Here is a 24217-nt window from a genome sequence, read left to right on the forward strand (position 1 = left end):
ATGGGGCGACGGGGCAATCCGTCACACCCTCCACACACACAAATTTGGTGTGGTTCGGTAAGGATTCTCTGCTAGAACAGTGAATTGGCAAGGCAGATTCCACCTGTTTCAAGATCCTGTTCCTCCCTGGAATTCTGTGCACATGTTTCCAGGTATGCCCCCAAGGAGGCACTCCTTTTTGTGCTCCCCCAGATGGCCTGCCCTGCAGTTTGAGACTTCAGAGCACTGGGGTGGAGGGAGCCCAGAGACTGAATTGCAAAATCAGATCAAAATCACATCAGCCTCACCAACGGGACCGCCTGCATTAACAATAACAGAAATTTACGCGCATCATCTCAGCAGTCCTTACGACAGCTCCGTAAGGCAGGTCTGCATTATCACCTCATACTGCAGATGGGAGGTGGTGATGGAGAAGAATAGTCTGCCATGCAAAGGCAAGATCTTAGCCAGAGTTTGTGCCCTTTAGACCACCGCACTCTTGAACCCTTGAAGCATAGACATGGCCACTAGTATTGAATTGACAGAGAAGAACTGATTGGATGAGGGTGCCGGATACTGGACCAATAATAAACCAGGTTATGTCTGCTTTTGTGTCGGAGGACTGAGGGGCAGGGAGAAGCTCCTAAGATAACCGCCTCGGAACCATCTGTGCTCCCTTGGGAAGGCTCAACTCACTTGCGAGGAAGCAAGGGAAAATAATGGAATACGTACAGCACACACAGACAGGAAGAATCTCGAGGGGCCCGAATGAGAGGGGGTGTGCGTATAAAGTCAAAAGGCAGGTCTTGGCGTAGCTGGCTTTATGAGGATAGAGTGGATTGGGCAGAACGGAATTAGACAGCAGCAGACATCGGAATAAGAAGAAAACAGGTGGATAAGTGGGCTGAAAAACAGAAAGGGGGGAGTGTCCTGGACAGGTGTCTCCGTTTGGCAGTTCTGGATCATCCAATGAAAGGATCAAGAGGAGACTGGGGACAGGCAGAAAAAGGTGAGAGACAGAAGAGATAGATGATGGTAGGCTTGGGGCGGGTGGAGGGGTGGCCACAAGCAGGGCCACGGAGGGAGACACCTGCCACAGGCATCCTGCTAGAGAAGATTCCAGAGCAAGCTGCTCCCCCCCCCCCCCCCCCCCCTCAACTCTGATCCTCGACAGTCTCTGGGGCACTGCCCAACTCTTGAATGTTGCCTCCTCTGCCTGCCAGCAGCCTGGTTCACACCATATTGAGGGCATCCTCTGCCAGGAAACGGTGCAGGTGCTGGAAAGACGGACGATCCTTGGCATCTTGGGTCCAGCATCTCAGCATCACCTCGTAAACAGCCAGAGGGCAGGCGGGAGGACGGGAGAGATAGACCTGGGGAGGAAGAAGGAAGCACTGCTCGTTACGCTGGTGAGGCTGAACGAATGGGAAGAGCAACACGGGAAGGAGCTTGCGATCTCTCCCGTCCTCCCGCTGCCCTGAGTTCCTTAGATGAGGACAACCAAATGCAGTCGGCAGATCATCTGTCTCTGAGCATGCCTTTCCTTCTGTCCGACTGACGGGTAACTTTCTGACTGACAACTAGATAAAGCTCCCTGGTTCCTAGCAGTGTGGATTACAGAGCTCAAGGGATACAAAACTGACATTCATATTTGTCCTACTGAGACTGGTGGAAACAAAAAAAAACCCAAATGAAATGTTTAAAATAAAAGGGGAGACCGTGCATCCCTAATGAGTTATAGCCTTCCAGGTGGCTGGACCCCCCCACCCCAGTTTGAAATTTCAGACAGATCACAAAACACAAGACTGAGCCCCTTGTGGTAAGATAGGCCTCATCCCATCTGGTGGGTCACAGGCTCTTTGGGGCCTGCCGTCGCCTCATTCTGTGCCCATCCCCCAATGCAGCAGAATACCATTGATAACCTCAGTGACACAGATACCCCCTGATGCCTAATGTCTCGGTATGCTTTAGTGGTGGTGAGAGCTAGGAGAAACTATCCCAATAGCCAGAATTCCCCACCCACCCTGCCCATTCTGGGCCCCGGCCAGCCCCCTGGGTGGATACCTGCTTGCCCTGGTGCCGGAAGAACTCGCCGGCGTTCTCAATGACAGCTTCGTCGGTCAGTTGGCTGTAGGGCTGCTCCTGGCATAGCATAAGCACCTCCCACAGTGTGACGCCGAAAGCCCAGACGTCAATGAGAATACAGGGGGGCAGTAGACGGCACACAGACACCCTATCACCTCTCCTTGTCCATCCCAGTCACCATCTTCCATCTCTGTCTTGACATTCAGGAGTGATCTCAAGGCCTGGGGAAAAATCCCAGATGCTGCCAAGACGATTCCCACGACCCAAAACCTTCCAAGCCTAGTTCTTCACTCTCGCACAGCTCCTTGAACACAATCCATGCTGCAACTCCACAGAAACGCAAAAAAACCCCCTTCAGAACGGAGTTTCCTGGAAAGCTCAGCTTTCATCTAAAAGAAAGTTTCACAGCCTTTACAGCAGTGAAAATACATTTGACAATGTGTAGACCATGCCTGCTGAAACCTCATAAGCCAGAAAGGTAGCTGAATCACAGTGGAGTAATTCAATGATAGTGACCCTCCGCCATTTTCTACTTCCCCTAGGCACTGCTTCCACACCAGTGATTCTTCAAGTTCAAATAGCCCCCGAATCATCTATGTCCCTTCAGCTCCCTTTGGAAAGCCACCGCACCACAGAGTCCCCCTCACAAACAAATCCCACAAAACTGCCCTATACATGGGTGCCATTAGAAAGAAGGGAACAGTAACTAACACTGAGGAGATAAATAAGATAAACGGGGTAACCCCATCACATTTTGAGGAACTGTTCTGCCCTCCTCTGGCAAAACAGTGTTCTTGGCTCTGTGAACTCACCATGAGGATGCACTCCCAGGCCATCCAGCGGATAGGCAGCACTGCCCGCCCTTGGATGCGGTAATAGTCCCCGGCGTAGAGGTTCCGACTCATGCCAAAGTCAGCAATCTTGATGGTAAACCCTTCGCCCACCAGGCAGTTTCGTGTAGCCAGGTCCCGGTGCACAAAGTTGAGGGAAGCAAGGAAGGCCATTCCTGAGGCGATCTGGGCCCCTATATGGACCAGAGTTGGGTAGCTGAGTAGCAAGCAGAGACAGAACAAGACATGTTAGGGGCTTTCCCTTCTTACGGAAGGAAAGTCAGGGATATTCCCATCAGGTATCGGGGTATGAACTTGGCTGAGAACTGTGATGGACCAAAATTACCTCAGGAGCCTCATGAGTTAGAGCAACATCATGATCTCTTCCTTTGCTGTCTGGCGCACCAGTTTCTATCTTGTGATCTGGCTCTTTGTTTTTTTCAGTGATTCATACTATTACTCTTTTGTTTTTATGGCTGGTTTGTATTTCTGCATTGGTACTGTGTTACCCTTTCAATTGCTGTGTTCAAACTGGCTGCTGTCTGTGGTTGCTCCTTGTACTGTGGATTACTTGGCCTTCTTTTATTAAGAATTATCTTCATTGCCATCCTACACAGAGTTACATCTTTCTAAGCTCACTGCCTTCATTGAACTTAGAACAGTGTAACACTGTTTAGGATGGCACCGGTTATCCTTGTGTACCCTTACTTGTAAGACACCTTGAGTGCAATTTCAGTAGAAAATGCCTGAACCAGAAGTTCACAAACCTTCGAAACCTGGCAAAAAATGTCCAAAATATTCTTGCATTTCAAACAAGGCATTTAAAACCTGGCTTTGGTGGCTACTTGGAAGCATTAAAATCGGGAAGTTGTCACCAAGTCCGTTAGGAATCCCAGAATATACTAAAGACTACACCAGACACCAACATGAAGAATTTCAGTTTGCATTAGAAATTCCTTATTTGTAGTATTTATTGCGGAACTCCTTGAGTCTCCATGAGAAAAGTAAAGTATAAGCCTTTGACTATATGAAGTATCAGTTTATCAAATTTAACACTTTTCTGCTAAAATACTAAAAATAAAATAAAAATACAAATGATTTTTTAAAAAAATCTTGGGGTGTATGCACAGTGGGGAGAAGGCTGACATAAATTCCAAAAACGTAATGTCAGCCTTTTTTGTGGCAAGGCTGTCCAACTGACCCACAGTGTGTGCATAACGTCTGATGAAGAAACTCTTGCTGATGATAATTTGTGCTCCAGTGAGAAATTTGCAGTATATTTGTTTGTCTTTCAAGTGCCACAGGACCCTTTATTGTTTTGAGGGGGGGAAATTAATAAATTGGACAATAGATATTCAAACCTGAAGAATTTGACTGAGAATACGTCCTCCCCCCACCTCAAGCTTCCGACGGTGAAGTTTTCCTTCCAGCTGTGTGAGGTTCAATACCTGATGGTTGGCTTCCCACTGGGGCTCCCGCCCATCTTGTCTTCCAGCTCATGGCCGCTGAGGAACTGGTTGAGGTCACCATTCTCCATGTACTCCGTGATCATGCACAGGGGGTCGTCCCTCACACACACACCCAGCAGCCTCACAATGTTGAGGTCCTTCAAGCGAGACATGATCTTCACCTCCTTCAGGAAGTCGTTCCTTTGTGGGCAGGAGAGGACACATACAGGGGAAATGAGGAGTGTGTCTCAAGGGAAGAAATCTCCCCCACCCAACACATAGTTTCGGAACCAAAAGCAATCCCCAGAGTTTTGCTATGGGAAGCAGAATTTTGGAACCAATATAACTGAGACAGATTGCTGAGCCTGTGGCATTTATGAGATTCTGAGGAAGCGCTGAGAGCACCATTATAAAATGGCTGCTGTGGGGGTCCATTACAAAACCTATCATGCCTATCATGGGGTACTGCAGATCACAAAATGGCTGCCATGGGAGTAAGACTGCTTGTTGGTCACTCGGCTGGTAAAGAGTGACCCCAAAGCTCTATGGTTCCCCCCCCTTCAGTTCCATTCAAGACAGTAAGAATTCCACCTCCAAGAAATACAAATGAAACAGTAAACACATTTGGTGGTGTCAAAACAGCACAGATGCCAAGCTGAGGATCATCGACCTGGGCAAAATGGAACTGGCACAGGACACAAGGCCTAGCTACTCTACAGTGGGTTCCACCATCCACCAGCCCTTATCTTAATCCACAAAATCGACACCACAGCATGGCAGAGCAATTCTTCCTAAAGGCCTCAGTGTAGATGGGTTGTCCGCTTGCTCATTGGAAGAGCTTGCAGTTGCTTAGCGACCCATTGCGTTTCCGAGGCCTGGCCAAAAGGACTGGTCTTAGGCAGAGGGACCAAACATGAACTATAGCAGCAGAGCAGTTAAGTCTCTCCTTACAACTCCAGGGATAGAGCCACAGGGGAATCCCCAATAAATCACATCCAGCCCCAGCCCAAAGAAAGATCAGGCAAAACAAAACTGAAAATGGGAGCGTGACCAAGAATATCTGGGAATATTTAAATGGAGAAATAAATTGGTGGAGAGCCATTCTGAAGAAGAGATTTGAGAATATGTTTTCAATTGTAGAATTTGTGCTCTATACCTGTGAAGCCTTTCTTTTCTGCTGGTTCAACAGTATCAGGCAATAAAGTTAAAGGAAAATCTTGCATGAGAACATGAGAAAAGTACTGGCAGTTACAGTAGACAGCATGGGGGTAGATGAGTCCACTGAAGTCAAGAGGTTTAAAAGGACACAACTCTCTTATAGGGTTGCCAACCCCCCCGGTTTGCCAGGGGTCCCCCATTTTTTTGGGGGTTCTACCCGCCGCCGGCCAGATGGCCGGAGGGGGAAGCCCCACCCCCAACACCCACAGCCACCCATCTCTCTCCCTTTAAGTGTGTGGAACCCATGTTTCCTCCCAAGCCTGATCTCCGCAAGCTTGCAGGGAAATGCCAGCTTCGTGCTCTTAAAAGGGAAATGCGGCTGCTCTTAAAGGGGAAACGCCGGCCCCCTTTAAGTGCAGGGAACTGCCGTTTCTAGAGATCTGGCACACGGACGGGTTGGGGGGGGCGGCGGACGTCCCCAAAATGACATCATCATGTTGGGGATGCCCCGCCCCCTCCAGGAACACCCCCAAAGTTCCCCGCTGGGGGTGGAAGATGGACTTGGCAACCCTACTCTCTTAGGATTGCACTGCCAGGGTACTAAATCAGTATAAAGCAGATTGTGACCACAACAGGATGGGACAAAACTTGGGACTTTTAGCCTTTACAGTTTGGCAATCAAGTTTCTCTTTTGTATATAGTGTGCTATGGTCAGAGTGGGGAGAGAGCTGGATTCAAATGCCTATTCCATCATGGAGTTTTCTGAGTGTCCTTGGACCAGTCACTCCCTCTGTCAAAACTACATCACAGGATCGTTGTGAAGATAAAACATATTATCGTTAAAACATATAAAACGTATCATCACAGGACCATTGTGAAGATAAATCGTACTAATTCAGTAATTTCGGTAAATTCGGCAATCTTTCTCAACCTAGCTTACTTTGCAGTTAGTGTCAAACAAAAAACAGGGGGGGGAAAGAACTGTGTGTGCTGTCCTCAGCTCCTTGGAAGAAAGGTGGGATAAAAACGTACAGACAGAGAGGTATATGCCCAGGAAGAAGGAATTATGCACCTACCTAGCATTCTTAGTGGCGTCAGAGCGTAGAATCTTCACTGCTACCAGCAGAGGGCGCCCTTTGCGCACATTAAATGGGAACTCCAAGCTTGGCAAATCCTGGGGGTTCTCTACTTCACACAAGTGAACCTTGCAAGAAAAAAGAAATCCAGCCAATCAGACAGCGAAGTCAAAGAAGCCTTGTCATGACTATCCAGAAAGATTCTTCCATCACAAATACCCCTTGATCTTTTCATCACGAACCTCCCTCGTCCCTTTCATCACAAACAGTGCAGGACCTAAACATTTTCACACTCAAAGCAAAAAGAAGCTGCCCAGCTGCCCATTCCGTTTTATTGAGGTTATTTTTTTTCTGTAAGCAAACTCTGGAACAAAAGGTAGGGCACATGTGTAAATCTAAATAAATAAATCTAGCATTTTTACTTATATTGTGGAAGAATCCAGGTATTTGGGGGCAAGGGAGGAGTTAATTCTTTTTTTTTTCTGTTGACCTCATTTCTTGCCTCAGTCCAGATGTTTTCTACACTACAAGTTGGCAAGTCAGTAGCACAGCATTCAGACTACATGATATCAGGTTCACAGCTAGGATTTCGTGGCTTGTGGGGCAAAAAAACATTCTAACGGGACTGGTGGGGCTGCCATTATTTCTATGCCAGCTCCAATCTGCCCCCAAGCCCAGCTGCTGGCAGCCACCCCTCTCCCTCCCCTCCTGCAACCAGCTGGAGATCCTTTAAATCTTGCAGGAGGGGAGGGAGAGGGGCGTATCCCACACCCCCTTTTCTTCTCAAAAGCATTTAAAGGATGCTTTTAATGCTTTAAATGCTTTTGAGAAGAAGCAGAGGAGCCTGTGTGCACAGCCCCCCCCCCCGATTGTTCTCAAAAAAATCTTGTGGGGCTGGTCCTTTAAGGAAGGGGGCAGAGCCCCCAATAGCCCCACTGTAACTATGGGCCTGCACAATATGCTGTGACTGAACGATTCCCCCTTGCCCAGAAGTGCCTTGTTTCCTTCGATCCTTCGCCCACTGGGGGTCACACACAGACCTTGTGCCTGACTACTGGGCCCGGGAACCTAAGTGGACCTACCTCCCCAAACTGCCCTTCTCCCAGCTTCTCCCTGAAGAGGAGCCGCTCCCGGGGGAACTCGCCCAGGGCCATGTCCTTGCCGGCGAGGGCGTCCACCGCGATAGCCGGCACTGCATACGTGTTCCCGCCAGTCACCCCCTGCAGGTTGATGATGTCCGCTTCCGCATAATGTGGCACATTGTTCTGGAAGCCAGGTGGGCAACCGGTGGCTTCTGGTTCCATGTAGTCGGCCCCGCACCCTGCAGAAGAAAAGAGGGAAGCGGACGGGACTCACCTCAACGGTTAAATGTAACAAGGCACTGGATCCACCCCCGAGGGGTGGCTGCTTTGGCAGGAAACCCAGCAGCCACGGGTAGCTCGGAGGTAGCAGCATCTCAGCTTTGGACCAGGGAACCCCACTGAACTTCCTGCCCCCAGCCTCCCATCCGTCCCCAGGAGCCGCTGCATCACAGAACCTGCAAAAGCTGAAGGTTAAACGTTGTCTGAGCAGGAGGGGGGTTAGCCATGCGGAGGATAGACAAGAGGGAGATGAAGTGGAAGGGGGCAGACATGGTGGAGGAAGAGAGATGGAGATGGACAGCAACCCCTGGTGGGGGGAAAGAGAAATTGCAGTAGGCAGAACGTCCCTAACTTGGGAGGGTGGCCACCCAGGTCCCCAGTCGCGCCACATAAGCTTGGTGACCCTTCCTTACCATTGGTGTTGATGGGTTTAACCCGGTTGGGTGGCGGGAAAGCAGGCCTTCCCATTGGCTGGGCATAAGTGGCCAGGAAGAGGTGGTAAGCCGGGTTGCTGAGCAGCAGAGCTGTCGGGAGAAGGGGAGGGCGGGTGGGTGGAGGAGACAAACGGACGGATGAGGAACAGACGGACGGATGGAGGGACGCAAACGGGAGGGAAAGGCGTGACACAGAGAAGAGGCAGCGCTTTAGGGGATTCCTGGTCCCCTTCAGGCCTCTCATCCCAAAACACAGCAGCAAAAAGACGCAGACACCAAACAACAGAGAGTATCATGATGGAAAAGTGTCGTCGTTGTCATCAGCAGTGGGGAGAGGAGGAAGGAACTCAGGGGTCTGGCCTTTCTCAGGCTCTCATGCCCTACCTTCTCTCAAAGGGTTCAAATGTTTCTGCCTCCCCCCATGTTTTCAAACCAGGAAACCAGTGGGCACATGGTCGAATGGTCATTATCCCTCACCCAACATAAACACTTCCTCACACGAAGAAAAGTAGATGTCAAGAAGAAAAACTCTAGCTAACTTGTCCCTCAGATGCTTTCTTTCTGTGTGGCAGGAATTATTTCTGTGGCAAAGCCCTGGGAGGGGGACGTGGTACCCTTACTGAAGGGCATCCAGAAGTGGCCATGGAAACAGTAGGGCTGCAGTTGCATATTGGTGTGTGGCGGACTCAGTAGCTATACTGGCGGAGTGGTGTGGTAGTTAGAATATCGGCCTCCGAGTTGTAATGCCCACTACACCATGATAATTCTCTGGAGGGAACTTGGACTGGTCACATTTCTTACCATCACTTACCTCACAGGGTTTCTGTGAGGGGAAAAGCTGGAGAAAGAAAGAACCTGAGCTCCTTAGAGAAAGGGCGGGATGAAAATTTGATAGGCGTCAAGAGGCGGGCGATGTCTTCCGGTAAGATCACTGTAGCCACCTCCGCTGATGCTCAGAGGTGGGAGTTGGAATTCTCCGTGTGACCCACTTTTTCCTTCCCCATTTCTTCCCACTGTTTAGTATCTGACATAGATATTTCTCTGAGGACCATGAAAAGGATCTTGGAATTCACCAGGCTTAGCTGAAATGTGCCTGAAGCTGACTGAGGTCTTACTTTAGGAATCCAATACTAATAAAACACATTCCAAGCTACAGACTGAAGAAAACAGTGCACTTAGAGTCCTTGGTAGACAATACCACTTCTAACGCCACAGAGTGGGTCCCATTTTTGAACACACTCCCTCTTGTAAGAGAATCCCTGAGTATAGAAAACTATCACTTCAGGGAGAAATGTAATCCTTATCCAGATATTCTAATTGGTGACCTCTCTTTATTTACATGGAGAAGCATTAAAAACATAACTCCGAAAACTGTAATGTAAAGTGGTATTCCAGTAAGATCACCGTATCCGCCTTCATGGATGCTCAGAGGTGGGAGCTGGAATTCTCCTTGTGACCTACTTTTTCCTTCCCCATTTCTCCCCATGGTTTAGTATCTGGTTTAGGTATTTCTCTGAGGGCCATGGAATTTTTTAATTAAAAGAGGACTTTACTATATGATTTTAATAGAGCCACAGATCAGCCAAGTGGTTTGGATCCAAAGAACGGCGAATGCTGTTTGCTGAACGGTGGGTATTTCCCAACTTCCCTGTCAACTGTAGTCCCTCGTGTCCCCTGAAAACCATAATGAGAGTTGGGGGGGATTCTCAGGAATCACTGCGCGGGGGGGGGGGGGGGGGCGGGTTCTGGGCTGCAGATTCTGAGGGGAACGCCTCAGACTTAATGCATCTCTCCTGCTTAAATCAGCAGAGTTGTCTTCAGCTTGTATGGATGTCAAGTGCTGTCAAGCTGCAACCAAACTATGGAGACCCCAGCAAGGAGCTTTCCAGGCAAGGGAGAAGCAGAGGTGGTTGGCCATGGCCTTGCCTCTGCAGACTGCCTTCCTTGGTGGTTTTCTACCCAAGTACTGTCCCTGTTTAGCTCCTGAGAGTGGGCCATCCCATGCTGCCTTCCCTTCCCCTTCTACTTGTAGAAGCGCTATTTTGGATGAAACACGTGCATTGGAAACTATTTCCAGAGTCCTTTAAGCATCATCAACAACTAGCTAAGCCTCCCACCCACCACCTCTGCTCCCTCTCTCCTTCCCTCCCTCGGCTCCCTCCCTCTCTCCTTCTGTTTCCTTACTAAGAATTCACAGTCCCTTAATCCCAATAACACTACTGCAATTAAAAAAACAACAACATACGACCTTTGTATTTTACAGTTAAAGGTAAAGGTAAAGGTTCCCTTGCTCGAAAGCCAGTCGAATCCGACTCTAGGGTTGCGGTGCTCATCTCCGTTTCAAAGCCGAAGAGCCAGCGCTGTCCGAAGACATTTCCGTGGTCATGTGGCCGGCATGACTAAAGACCAAGGCACACGGAACGCTGTTACCTTCCCACCGAAGTGGTACCTATTTATCTACTTGCAATTTCTTGCTTTCGAACTGCTAGGTTGGCAGGAGCTGGAACTAGAGATGGGAGCTCACTCCGTCATGCGGCAACCCGGGTCTCGAACTGCTGAACTACCGACCTTCCACAGCCTGCAGTTCAGCATCTTAACCACTTGAGCCACCGCAGCTCCATATTTTACAGTTACCTCAGTGTTAAAATTTGTACTCAGTAGCATTATTACAAATCTCACTAATGGAATTACTTATTATTTGTTGTTTGCGTTTTAAACTTATAGCAACAAAATATTCTCCTAGCAATATAACTGCGATTATTTCTATGTCCTTAAACCTTACCGTAGACGGTAATGAATGTGCTACGTGCCTTCAAAAATGTGCGAGTGTTATGTCCTATCAAGCTGCTTCTGACTCAGGGCAACCCTATGAACGAATGACCTCCAAAGTATCCTCTCGTTAACAGGTCTTGCAAACGTGGCTGTCTTATGTAAGAGAATGCCTGTGGACATACAGTTATACCTCTCGGGGAAAGTGTGTGTGTGTGTTGGGGGGGGTGTGTGTGCTGTCTCTATCATGGTGGGACCCAGGATGTTTGACAGAGTGATCGGCTAGAGGTTAATATACGGAAGGTTGAGAACCACTCGTAAGAACGTAAGAGAAGCCATGTTGGATCACTGGCCCATCCAGGCCAACACTCTGTGTCACACAGTGGCCAAAACCCAGGTGCCATCAGAAGGTCCATCAGGGGGCCAGAACTCCAGAAGCCCTTCCACTGTTGCCCCCGCCCCCAGGCAATAACAGAACTAGAGGTGCTACTGCTGCTGTTAGTTCTGTTGTTACATTGTGCTATTTATGTCTGTGGTCTTCCTGGCCCCCTGGGTTTTTTGTGTGTGTGTGTTTCTTGTGCTTTTAACCTGTATGGTTCTTAAAACAAACACATGAACTGAAGCTGGTTAGCTACCTTATGGATTTTCTTTTTAAAACTTCTCCTCCTCCTCCTCCTCCTCCTCCTCCCTATCCCCACTTATGCCGAGCTCTGGGCAATGTACATAAGGGCATAATGCCATAAAAACATATCAAACATTAAAATCCCACAGAACAGTATGATAAAACTAAAGACCCAAACAGAATCCATGATGATGGCCTCCTGGAAATTTCTACCCCAGCTCTAGAGTACTGGGACAGTTTCTGGGCAGGGGCAGAGTATAATAAATAAACTGTTAATGATGGCTTCTTCTTCTTCTTCTAACAGAAAGGGCTGTTGCTACCTAAGGTGTCTCACATTTGCTCCAGGAGCCTCAAAAAGGCACCTACGACGACATATTGCGCAAATACATTTTGCTCTCCCTCAGTTGTGGAAAGCACACCCCAAATAAATAATAATAATTTTTTAAAAACTAGATGTTTTCAGCAATGGCTTTATATGGCTCACTGCTGCAAGAAATGGTGGTGGCTACAAGCATGGACAGCTTCAAGAGGGGATTGGATAAACATACGGAGCAGAGGTCCATGAGTGGCTACTAGCCACAAGGTATAGAGGGAACAGTCAATCCTCAAAGAAATCAACCCTGACTGTTCCCTGAAAGGCCAGATACTGAAGCTGAAGCTCAAATACTTTGGCCACCAAATGAGAAGGGAGCACTCACTGGAGAAGACCCTGATGCTGGGAAAGATTGAAGGTCAAAGAAGACGGGGACGGCAAAGGATGAGATGGTTAGACAGTGTCATAGATGCAATGAACATGAAATTGAGCCAACTTCAGAGGACGGCGGAAGACAGGAGGGCCTGGCGTGATCTGGTCCATGGGGTCGCAACAACAACAATAGAGGGAACACTATGTCTGGGGCACTGAGGTTCTGTATCCTTAGTCCTCGGTGGGCAACAGTGAGAGGGTTTTTCTGGAGTTCTGGCCCCGCTGCTGGACCTCCTGATGGCACCTGGGTTTTGGCCAATGTGTGACACAGAGTGTTGGACCGGATGGGCCATTGGCCTGATCCAGCATGGCTTCTCTTATGTTCTAATACAAAAATATGAAATTGTATTATAGATTATTGTTTGTAATACAATGATACAGCTACACAGGGACGACAGGTGGTGTTTGTTATGACTCCCAAAAGCTAATGCCTCACAGACTCCTGACTCGTGCACTGTTCACTCCATCTTTAAACCTTCTGAGGGAATGAATTTTTTAAAATATTGAAAAGTTAATATTTCCTTAACCGCTTCAACAACATAAAGTAGCCACTGAGAGTTTTTCACTAAGTTAGGGAAACTGACATTCTGACCACTGAATGGATTTCATTTTTCTCCTATTCACTTTAACGGGGGTCTAAATGTCCCAGGTGCCCATGAAGGAAAAACCCTCAAATCTTAAACAAAACACAAAGGCTTGGGGGGAAAACCCTATAGGGCACTGAATCTTTTTATTATAAAAATATGAAGCAGTTGAGGAGAAAGTTTTAGAGATTTTAAACTCCTTCAGGCATAAAAGCCAGTGCAGTGTTGTGGTTAGGGTGACAGACTAAGGAGACTCAGGTTCAAATCCACACTCAGCCCTAAAAGCCCACTGGATGACCTTGAGCCAGTTACACACTTTCGGCCTAGCCCACCTCACTATACTGTTGTAAGGATAAGATGGGGATGAACCATGTATGCCACCCTCAGCTCCTTAGACAGAGGGAAGGGCAAAAATGTGGAAGATACCCAAGAGTCTGTTCTGAGCCTTTAAGAAAGGTGGGTCGATTCACCAATGAAGAGGCAGTTGATCCACTAAAACCCTTCCCTCCCTTTTGGACACCCTCCTAAATATTCAAAGCTCTTCAAGAAACTTCATGCCTCAATCATCGCTCAAGATGCTTCCCTAAGCAACCTGATTCTTTCGGCACCAAGTGGGAACATTCACATCACACGTCCCATAAACCGGGCTGCATACATCCTGAAATTCCACAAGCACGGATTTGGTACTGGGCACAGAATTCAGCATCCCAAGAATCTCCATTTCCCCTTAAAAGAGATGAAGTAGCAGCAGATTCTAGTCTTTATGATCACAAGGCTGAATGTGGAACCTTCTTGGTCAAAGGCTAAGGCAGGGATCCTGACAGACAAACTTCAGTGCTTTGCACTGCTCCACATGTACTTGGCACAGTACATTAGGAATTTGTCTTGTGTGGCATTCCCTCAGTGATCACTGAGAGCCAGTGTGGTATAGTGGTTAAGAGCAGCAGACTCTAATCTGGAGAACTGGGTTTGCTTTCCCACTCCTCCACCACATGAAGCCTGCTGGGTGACCTTGAATCAGTCACAGCTCTCTCAGAGCTCTCGCAGCCCCACCTACCTCACAGGGTGTCAGTTGTGGGGAGAGGAAGGGAAAGGAGTTTGTAAGCCACTCTGAGACTCCTTCAGGTAGTAAAAAGTGGGGTATAAAAACCAACTCTTCATCTTCTTCCTGCCTAATGTTTTAATTGGTTTTCTATGGTTTTGTATGTCTTTTAGCTCTGGATGTAATGGTTCATGGTGTCTAAGATGTGATTTTATTATGTATGCTTTCATTTGTTAGACACCTTGGTGGCCCTCATCAGGGCAGAAAGGCAGGATATACATTTCGTAAAATAACTAATGAATAAAATGCTGTCAACCAATTAGCAAACGTTTTGTAAAACTACATAATTTCCTTATGTACCACCATCTTTAAATCTGTACACAGCAAGACCTCAAGGTGGCAGAACACACCCTCTGCCATCTTGGAGAGAAAACCTGGACCCTTGAGCTCGGGCAGGGGACAGACAGCTCTAGGATCCGGCCACTAGAGCAACTCAGATTTGCTCAAGATGCGGTGTAAAATTTTCTCACGATTTCCTTTGTGAAGAAAAGGAGGAACGGTTCTTCCTAAGTATTTCATATGGCAATATATTGGTATTTCTTGCACATTTTGAAAGGGTACTTTCTACCCCATTTCCATTGCAACAGACAAGACTTCTGGACACAGGCGAGTATAAACCGAAGTAGCTATCTACCTACCTCCAAGAAACTGAGAATCTATTTTATTTCTATTTCTGTAATTCTAAAGGAACCTTGAGTATATACGAATTGAGAGACTGATTATTTTGTATGTGTGACTTTGATATTGCTTAGTAAAAAGAATATTTGTTTTGGAAAAACACCCGCGTGGTCCACATTACTGGGACTTTGGGTTCGGACACAACCCTGGTATAGCTGGCAAGAACTCACGTTAAAATTTAGCTAGCCTCAGCTGCAAATAAAGCTGTTGGCGTAACAGCCACTGCCAATCTATTTACACATGGAGGTGCCTTCTACCGAGTCTTGGTCTACCTTTGGTCTATCAAGGTCAGTCTGGTGTCCTCTCATGGACATTTGCTCTACAAGAGGAAGATCTTTCACATCACCTGAGCCTTTCAACTGGAGATGCCAAGGATCAAACTTGGGACCTTCTGCAGACAAAGCAGTGGCTCCACCACTGAGGCATGGCCTCAACTCTTACTCTTAAAGATGATATCCAAAAAACCACGTTTGCTTGTTAAACTCCCCTGGTTGGGGACCTTATAGTGGCCAAGCATCATACCTGTACGGACCCGATTGGTAGACTTTAGTGCTCTCTAAAAAAGGTAAAGGTTCCCTTGCTTGAAAGCCAGTCGAGTCCGACTCTAGGGTTGCGGTGCTCATCTCCGTTTCCAAGCTGAAGAGCCAGTGCTGTCCGAAGACGTTTCCGTGGTCATGTGGCCGGCATGACTAAACACCAAGGCGCACGGAACGCTGTTACCTTCCCACCGAAGTGGTACCTATTTATCTACTTGCAATTTCTTGCTTTCGAACTGCTAGGTTGGCAGGAGCTGGAACTAGAGACGGGAGCCCACTCCGTCATGCGGCAACTCGGGTCTCGAACTGCTGAACTACCGACCTTCCACAGCCTGCAGTTCAGCGTCTTAACCACTTGAGCCACCGCAGCTCTCTAGCCACCCACAAAAATACCAGTTTGTTCAAGCCCAAAGTCTAACATGTGGATTCATAAATGCAAAAACCAGCCATCGTTACCATCCGGACACAAATTTCTCTAGCGGTCCAACCCCACTCCCTTCCCGCCTTCTAAAGAGCCTTCCCCCTCCCCTCCCCGACTCTGTCCTGTCTCTTCCTGCCATCCCACGATCTGCCCCTCACCGGAGTTCTCAGTACTGTGGGGGAGCTCTGGCAGTTTCATGCGCGCCCTACTGGGCTCCTGGTATTCTGTCTCCCCCGAGTGGATGCGCTCATAGCGGTTGGACTGCCGGTGAGAAGAACCCATCGTGTTGTTGATGACGATGGTATCGCTGGGTGCAGAGAGCCGAACAGTGAGGTCGTCGTCCGAGATTCGGCGTTGAGCCTATGGTGTGGGGAAACAGCAATGACTCAGGTGACAAAGGCTGGTATAGAGGGCATTCCAGCCCAGACCTTCAAGTGTCAATCTACCAAACCCTATTCCAGGGGTGGCCAAACTTGCTTGACGTAAGAGCCACATAGAACAAACGTCAGATCGTCAGATGTTTGAGAGCCGCAAGACCTGTAAGACGGAGCTCTTCCGCCAGGCCTTTGGGTAGGAGCCGCCACTTTTGTACCATCATTATTAACTGGCCCTGGCAAGAGAGAGCGACAGTGCCACATGGAACTGATGGCATTGATTGGATATACCATCTTAGATAGAGATTAGATATACCATCTTAGATACGCCATCTTGATGAAAGATTTTGTTTAGAACATCTAGAGCACTTAATATGTTTTCTGTAATTTTTGTAATTTTGTAACAATGGTTTTTATGGTTTTAACTGTTTTATGTGTGGCGTATGCCTAATTGTGAGCCGCCCTGAGCCTACATTGCGGGGAGGGAGGGCTATACATTGAAATTATAAATAAATAAATAAATAAATAAATATAAGACATGAATAAATATTGCATGTTTTTACTGGGAAACATGCAAATTTGCTTTTTATTAACATTAAATGAGACTGCCAAAAATAGTAACAAAAGCAGTAAAAGCAGATATAATGATATTTATTTGTCCAGTGATAATTGTTTACGAATGATATTTAGCTTCCCCAGCCGCCCTGCCGGGAGCCACACAATGTGTGTGAAAGAGCCGCATGTGGCTCCCGAGCCACAGTTTGGCCACCCCTGCCGTATTCCTTGACCAAGAAACTTTAAATTAGTTTTTCCTGTAAGAGCCAAATTAGGAGTTGGGCTCACTGATCCTTGAGCTGTTGGGGAGTGTTGGTTGGGAAGGTGAACGGCAGCAGACTCACACGACGGCCCATCAGCCTCCTGACCTGGGAAGTCAGGTGATCCTACAGGGCCAATTTAATGCAATTTAATTCAGCCAGTTTGCTTGCAGCCCACCTACCCATGAGAAACCATCTGTCTTCAGGGCCTGACACTTCCGGTTTGGTCCCACAGACTCATCTTCCCCCTGCCTCCAACCATTTCCAGGGCTTTTTTTGTAGAAAAAGCCCAGCAGGAACTCATTAGCATAATAGGCCACACCCAACAGCAGAGATCCATTAGCATATTAGGCCACACCCCTGACAGCACAGCTCATTAGCATATTAGGCCACACCCCACATGTTACCAGAAGTGTGGTCATCTAACCACACCCACCTTTTGCTTCTTATTCTGTTTACTTTGTCGTCAAAACCCTGGGCTTTTTTTTGTAGCAGGAACTCCTTTGCATGTTAGGCCACACACCCCTAATGTAGCCAATCCTAATGAGTGTCTGCTGTTAGGTGTGGCCTATTATGCTAATGAGTCCTGCTGGGTGTGGCTAACTCAGGAGCCAGCCGGAACTCCGTTCCTGTGTGTTCCTGCCCAAAAATAGCCCTGGGAAGCCTAAATTGCTCAGTTACTTTGGGTGGTCTTCAAACTGGTGGTTACTTTGGGCGGTCTCCAAATTACAGTTCGTCAGCCACAGACATGAAGCTGCCTTATACTGAATCAGACCACTGGACCATCAAGGTCAGTCCTGTCTACTCAGACCGGCAGGTGGCTCTTCAAGTCCTCAGGCAGAGGTCCTTCACATCACCCACTGCCTGGTCCTTTTAACTGGAGACACTGGGGATTGAACCTGGGACCTTCTGCACGCCAAGCAGATGTTCTACCACTGAGCCACAGACCTTCTTTCGTAAAGAGCTCAGTAACCATGGACAAACTGCCCAGAAGACAACGCTTGTCCACCATCTTCTCCCACAACGTGCAGAAGCAAGGGGGAATCAGGCACATTCCACAGCTGCGTTCTGATCAGGCGTAGTGCCAGCAAGATCCAGGAGGCCTGGTTAGAACCCTGTGCAGGCCTAGAGGTACCCTTGTACTCAAGGTTTTGGCAGGAAAACGGGTCTGGATAAGGATCTCTGAGGACAGGAAGTTTGAAACCCACCGCCTTGAACTTGAGCACCCTTCACTCCTTCAGAAACCCTCTTCGTTCCCAGCCTCCACACACTGCATAAGCACTGTAATCTGCTATGTGGGCAAATCAGGGCCCAGACCTTGTCCTCTTCGTAAATACTTCACAGACCACAAACACAGACGCCAAATCCGAGAAGCGCTGGACATTTCATTTCCTGCCATGCACCTCCTTCTCTGGGAAAACTTAGCTTCTTTAGCTTTAAAACTTTGGCTTCTCCTGGCTTTAATCCACTAGACCTCATTCTTCTTCCCCTTTCAGAGGAATTTAGCTTCTACCCACCACAACCATCTTTCTCCCTTTCTTTTCCCCACCATCTTTTGTAGAGGCTTCAAATGCCCATTCTAGCATTGCTACCTGTCCCAGAGGACAATGTCTCAACTAGTTTCAGGTGGGTAGGCATGTTGGCCTGCATTAGATGAGCAGTATTCAAGTCCAGTAGCACTTTCACAACTAACAAAATTTCCAGGGTACAAGCTTTCAAGAGTCAAGAGTTTGCTTCATCAGATATCCGATGAAAGGCACGCAGCTTATACCCTGGAAATACTGTTGGTCTTTAAGATGCTACTAGACGTTAACTCTGCTCAACTACTTATCTTAATTCAGATCAGTACTCAGGCAGGCCATGAGAAGGGAGGGCTGGAAGGGTTGCCTCGGTGCTTAGTTCTTGTGGCCCTTTCTTACACACCCAGAGAAATGCTGATCGCCACTTTGGGGTCAGGAAGCAATTTTTTTTCTCCAGGCCAGTTTGGCTACAGATCCTGGAGGTTTTTTGTCATCTTCTGGGCATGGAACAGCAGCCACTGGGGGTGTGAAGGGGAAGGTATTTGTGAATGTCCTGCATTGTGCAGGGGGTTGGACTAGGTGACCCTGGAAGTCCCTTCAAACTCTATGATTCTGTGATTCTAATTCCCCCACTGGGTTGGAGAGGTCCTAGTGTGAGCAATAAATGGAGCAAATAATTAAAAGCTCCTTATGGAAGAGGTTGCCTGGGGTATCTCTGTATGACCTCACCTCCTTCCCATCAGCCTTTACTAAAGGCAGATCATTTAGCTTCCCCTTAGCGCGACTGGACTGCTCAGTCACCCTCATGTGCAGACACAGCAGAATCACCCCACTTCAGAAGAGGCTGCCGCCACACATCTGCCTGAGTTCCTGCTCTGGCCTTGCCTTTCATATTAGGAGGCCCTCCCAGATCAGCAGTTCACTGAAGAACATTAAAGCTGAGCTCCCCTAGAAATGGGTAACTTAGTGCACCTAAGAGCAAGATTCGAATCCAGTAGCACCTTAAAGACTAAGAAGATTTCCAGAGTAAAAACTTTTGAGAGTCAAAGCTCCCTTCATCAGACTAACACCGCCACCCACCTGAAATTAACTGTACATATGAAAAGTATAATGTTTTACAAGCAAAATTTTAATCAGGGGGGAATATAGATCAGCTTTCAAAAATGTGTCTCAGTCTCTTCAAAGATATACAAAATCTTAAGCTGCCCACTGCCAAACACTAAGGCTGCCTGAATACTGACCACTATGCAAGATAATGTTGTATACTCTCTTGTTGTAAGCTGCCCTGAGCCCTGCTTGTAGGGAAGGGCAGCCTAGACAATCCAAATTAATAGATAAAATAAACCAACAATAAAACAAACCACAGCACTCACTGCAGCATTCTCACCTTCCCCAAGAGCTTTTGCCAATACTGCCGCCAGAGAATGAGGAATATGACAACCAGCAGGAGCAGGATGATAGCCACCAGGCACCCAATCAGAATGGAGGTGTTGCTGTTATCGTCCTTTGCGATTGGCAGGCCCGACTTTGGTTCCCCGGGATTCTCCTGGTCTTAAAGGGAAAGAAACAGAGAAAAGAAGTCAGCTCCAGCATTTTGAAACAGGTAGCCTCCCCCAGAATAAGTCAGGCCCTATTGTCAGACGCATCAGCGTCTCACCTGGGAATGTGAGGTTTGAGTTGACACCAGCTTTTTCATTCAGGACGGAAACCAGGGCTGGGGAGATGGGAGTGTCACGGCCAGAGGAACGAGGATGAGCCCCAACCGGAGGTCTGCGACTTGTGGCCGAAAGAGAGGGGTCGTCCACAATTTCTGGAAGAAAATGAACAGGTGGGTGAGAATAAAAGAAGTAACGACCACAACACAGAACAGGGGAGAGAGCAAGAAAATGGCCTTTCCACACACGACTCTCCAGTCCTGGCTCACCTGAGAGAAAGGCGATTTCGCTGAAGAGCATCCACTCGCCCGCAAAGTGGAAGTGGCACTGGACGAACAAGCCCAGCCGTCCGTCCAAGGGCACCGTGAGGGAGCGGGCGCTGGGGTCCCTCACGTCCACAGCCAGTGGGTGGGAGACAGGCGTGGGCTCCCAGGCCGTGGACAGGCTGCGCTTGAAGAGACAGTCCACTTGCCGGAAGACAGTGACGCCGTGTGTGTGCATGTTGTTGCAGTGAACCTGCGGAGGTGAGGGGCAAGAACGGTGCGAAAAAAAGGGGGGAAATATGCAAATGAGTGAAAGCCTCCGAGCAAACTCATGCCTCTGCTATCCTTGTCTATGTATATTTTGAATATGGGTATGTGTAGCTTGGGAAGAGAAGACTAAGGGCAGACACAACTATGCTCTTCAAATATCTCCACGACTGCCTCATGGAAGAGGGCGATTTCTGCTCCTGCAGAAGGTATGACTAGATTTAACAGGGTTCAGTTACACAAGAGTACATCTGAAGAAGAAGAAGAAGAGAAGAGGAGATTGGATTTATACCCCACCCTTCACTACCAAAAGGTGTCACAGAGCGGCTTACAAACTCCTTTCCCTTCCCCTCCCCAAACAGACACCCTGTGAGGTAGGCGGGGCTGAGAGAGTTCTGACAGAAACGGCTCTTTTTCAAGAACAGCTGTGCCAGAGTTATGGCTTGCCCAGGGTCATCCAGCCACGTGCAAGTGGAGGAGTGGGGAATCAAACCCGGTTCTCCCAGATCAGAGTCCGCGCACTTAACCACTACACCAAACTGGCTCTCACACCAAACTGGCTATTCCTGGGGTGAGTGTATGGAGTGGGGTGAGTGTATGGAGATGGCTAGCCTGATCTCGTCAGACCTCAGAAGCTAAGCAGGGTTGGCCCTGGTTAGGACTTAGATGGGGGACCACCAAGGAAGTCCACGGCTGCTGTGCAGAGGCAGGCAACGGCAAGCCACCCCTGTTCGCCTCTTGCCCCAAGAGGGGTCACCATAAGTGGGCCGTGATCTGAGAGCCCTTTTCCACCACCGTCAGGAGAAGGTTCCTAATGGTGGAAGTAGTCTGGCAATGGGACCAGTTACCTAAAAGGGGGGGGGGTGGATGGGCTCTTCCTCACTGGAGGTCTTCAAGCCGAGGCTGGACAGCCATCGATTGGGAATCCCGCAGCTCTGGCCTGCGCTGAGCAGGGGGTAGGGCTAGATTGTCTACACGGCCCCTTCCGCCGCTAGAAATTTATTTATGACCCGCCTTGTCACTCCACTTACAATAAAACATTACCCCTGCTCAGGGCTCTAGTCGGGGGGGAGCTCTCAGGTACGGAGCTCCGGAAGAGAACCTCTAGGGGGTGGGGCGGTCACGTGGTGAAGCCCCACCCCCTTCTTTACCCCGCCCTCTGCTTCGATCCTCATTCCGTTTGGGAATGAGGATGAAGCAGGAGGGTAAGTAGCCGGGCCTTCTGACACACTTCCGGTGATGTCAGGGGGTGTGGCCTTCTGTCACTTCCGGTGATGTCAGGGGGCGTGGCATATGCAAATAAGTTATGCTAATGAGTTATGCTAATGAGCTCCGGCAGCTCTTTTTCTACAACAAGACCCCTGCCCCTGCTTCAGACCCTTGGTCCATCCAGCCCAGTGGTGTTTATTATGGTTGTGGTGATAATAATTGTGTGACGTCAAGTCGCAACTGACGCAAGGAGTTTTCAAGGCAAGAGAGGAGCAGAGGTGGCTTGACATTGCTTCCCTCTCTGTGGTAACCCTGGACTTCCTCGGTGGTCTCCCATCCAAGTCCTAACCAAGGCCGACCCTGCTTAGCTTCTGAGATCTTCTGAGATCTTCTGAGATCGGGATAGTCAGGACGATGCAAGCTGCTGCTATGACTCCAGGCTGATCTTCCGAGCAGAGCCTTTTTCTCCAGCCCTGCTCCCCGAGCTACGAAGGAGGCCTTCGGTTGGCAAATTCGGTGCTTTACACTAAGCTCTCGAGGTGTCTCTATCTCTTTTCCCCTTGACATCTGCCTTTCTCTAGAGTCTATGCACCCTCCAGGAGCAATATAACAGAAAACAACGACACAAAATAAATAAATACATTCATTTATCCGGGTTTTGTGGAATGCATCTTGTAAAATTCTGGGGGTTTTGTTTGTTTCCTATTCAAAAACATAAAGTAATACAAATTATGGCAAATGTCTGGAGTTTGGTGATTATTGGCATTTCTGTGAATACCGGCAACCCCAGAGGGATGCTTTCATGTGTCTGAAACCTCAAACTATGCAATGGTGAGCGGTGACGATCATCTAATGGGACTGTGTGATTTGTCTGGAATATGTCCAAAAACAGGGAAATATACGTATCAGCTTTCAAGTGCTCCCAGACTTATTCTGAGATTGTCAAAGCCCATATGCGGTTGTTGACATTCACCAAATTTTGGATGCTTACGTACGCTTTCTTAGCTATCAGTCCTAGAGATATCTTTCTTCCTACGCTGCAGCTATTCATTCAGATCATTTCAGTTATAGCCACATGAACCAGGCTGTGCTGGTCCCCATCTCTACATCACTTCCCCCATCCTCTCCAGCCACCATTCCTGTCTCATCAGGGTTGGTGTCTTCCACCATGGTGAGTCCATCCCTCTCGGCATCCCGTTGATGTCCTACAGATATTTCTAGAAGGACAGTGAACTATCCCCCAGTACCTTCATGTACGTGAAGGCTCTGAGGCGGTCAAATGCAAACTCCATCTCAATGAAGCCGCTGGGGAAAGAGCTGTTCTTCCATCCCACGTAGTCGTACCCTGGCCAGACACGCAACTCCTTGGTCTGGGTAAAATCATCCAGGCCCATCACTCCGTCAGTCAACTGACCAAGGCCCCCAAACTGCAACCTGGAGTTAAAGATACAGGCAGAATGACAAAAAGGAACAAGTGGAAGAAGGGAAGACTGGGAATCTGGGACATAACTCCATTACACTTTTACATTTTTCTCCTAGTTTCTCTTTGCCAAGAGTCTACTATAAAGGGTAAAATCGCCATTTTGTTTGGGACATTTCTGACAAAGCTGGGCTATAATCAATGCTCCCTCTACGCTGTGGAGTCTTGTGAGCAAAAATTCTACTTTGTGAGCTACCGGCATTAAAAGTAGTGAACAAACAAATTTGGCTACTGCATAAATTAGTTTGCTCTGGAGCCATCCTCCCTGAGCTAAGACAAAAATGTGTGAGCCGGAGGCTATAAAACTGTGAGCTCGCTCACAATAACTCACCTTAGAGGGAACAATGGCTGCAATTCACTTTTAAAAATATTTATTACACCCACTTTCCATGGAGCTCGGGCCAGTATATATGGTCCTCCCCCCCCCCCTTTAATTGTCAAAACAGCCCCAGACCTGACCTGGATAGCCCAGGCAAGCCTGATCTCATCAGATCTCGGAAGCTAAGCAGCGCCGACTCTGGCAAGTACATAGATGGGAGACCTCCAAGGAATAACCAAGACGGGATGCAGAGGCAGGCTAATGAAGCCACCTCTCTGAAAAATGTCCAAGCCCCCAGTAGGGGTCACCAGAAGTCAACCATGACTTCCAGGCAAGCACACAAACACACACACACATAAATATTAGAAAAACAGCCCTGTGAGGCGGGTTGGGCCAGTCAACTTCTCTGAGCCTAGGATCACTCACAGAGCATTTCATGGCAGAGAAGGGATCTGAAGCCACATCGCTCCAACCCTAGACTGCCTTG

General features: G+C 48.3%; 1 protein-coding gene across 1 annotated transcript in view; it reads right to left on the reverse strand.

The window, feature by feature from the left end:
• Positions 1–1124: 1124 nt before the first annotated feature.
• The window catches only part of DDR1 (discoidin domain receptor tyrosine kinase 1), a 79791-nt gene continuing 56698 nt past the window's right edge, over positions 1125–24217 (reverse strand). The window contains exons 7-19 of the mRNA XM_015417343.1: positions 23179–23365; positions 20462–20708; positions 20195–20347; positions 19925–20088; positions 15987–16188; positions 8351–8461; positions 7659–7897; positions 6577–6704; positions 4343–4543; positions 2877–3111; positions 2598–2602; positions 2044–2212; positions 1125–1352 (exon numbers count right to left, since the gene is read on the reverse strand). Coding sequence (XP_015272829.1) covers positions 1212–1352; positions 2044–2212; positions 2598–2602; positions 2877–3111; positions 4343–4543; positions 6577–6704; positions 7659–7897; positions 8351–8461; positions 15987–16188; positions 19925–20088; positions 20195–20347; positions 20462–20708; positions 23179–23365 — 2182 coding nt within the window. The 3' untranslated portion in view covers positions 1125–1211. The remainder of the gene's footprint in view (positions 1353–2043; positions 2213–2597; positions 2603–2876; positions 3112–4342; positions 4544–6576; positions 6705–7658; positions 7898–8350; positions 8462–15986; positions 16189–19924; positions 20089–20194; positions 20348–20461; positions 20709–23178; positions 23366–24217) is intronic.

The sequence above is a fragment of the Gekko japonicus genome, unplaced genomic scaffold (assembly GCF_001447785.1).
Source record: "Gekko japonicus isolate JY-2015 unplaced genomic scaffold, Gekko_japonicus_V1.1 scaffold2112, whole genome shotgun sequence".
In the NCBI taxonomy this organism is placed as follows: domain Eukaryota; kingdom Metazoa; phylum Chordata; class Lepidosauria; order Squamata; family Gekkonidae; genus Gekko; species Gekko japonicus.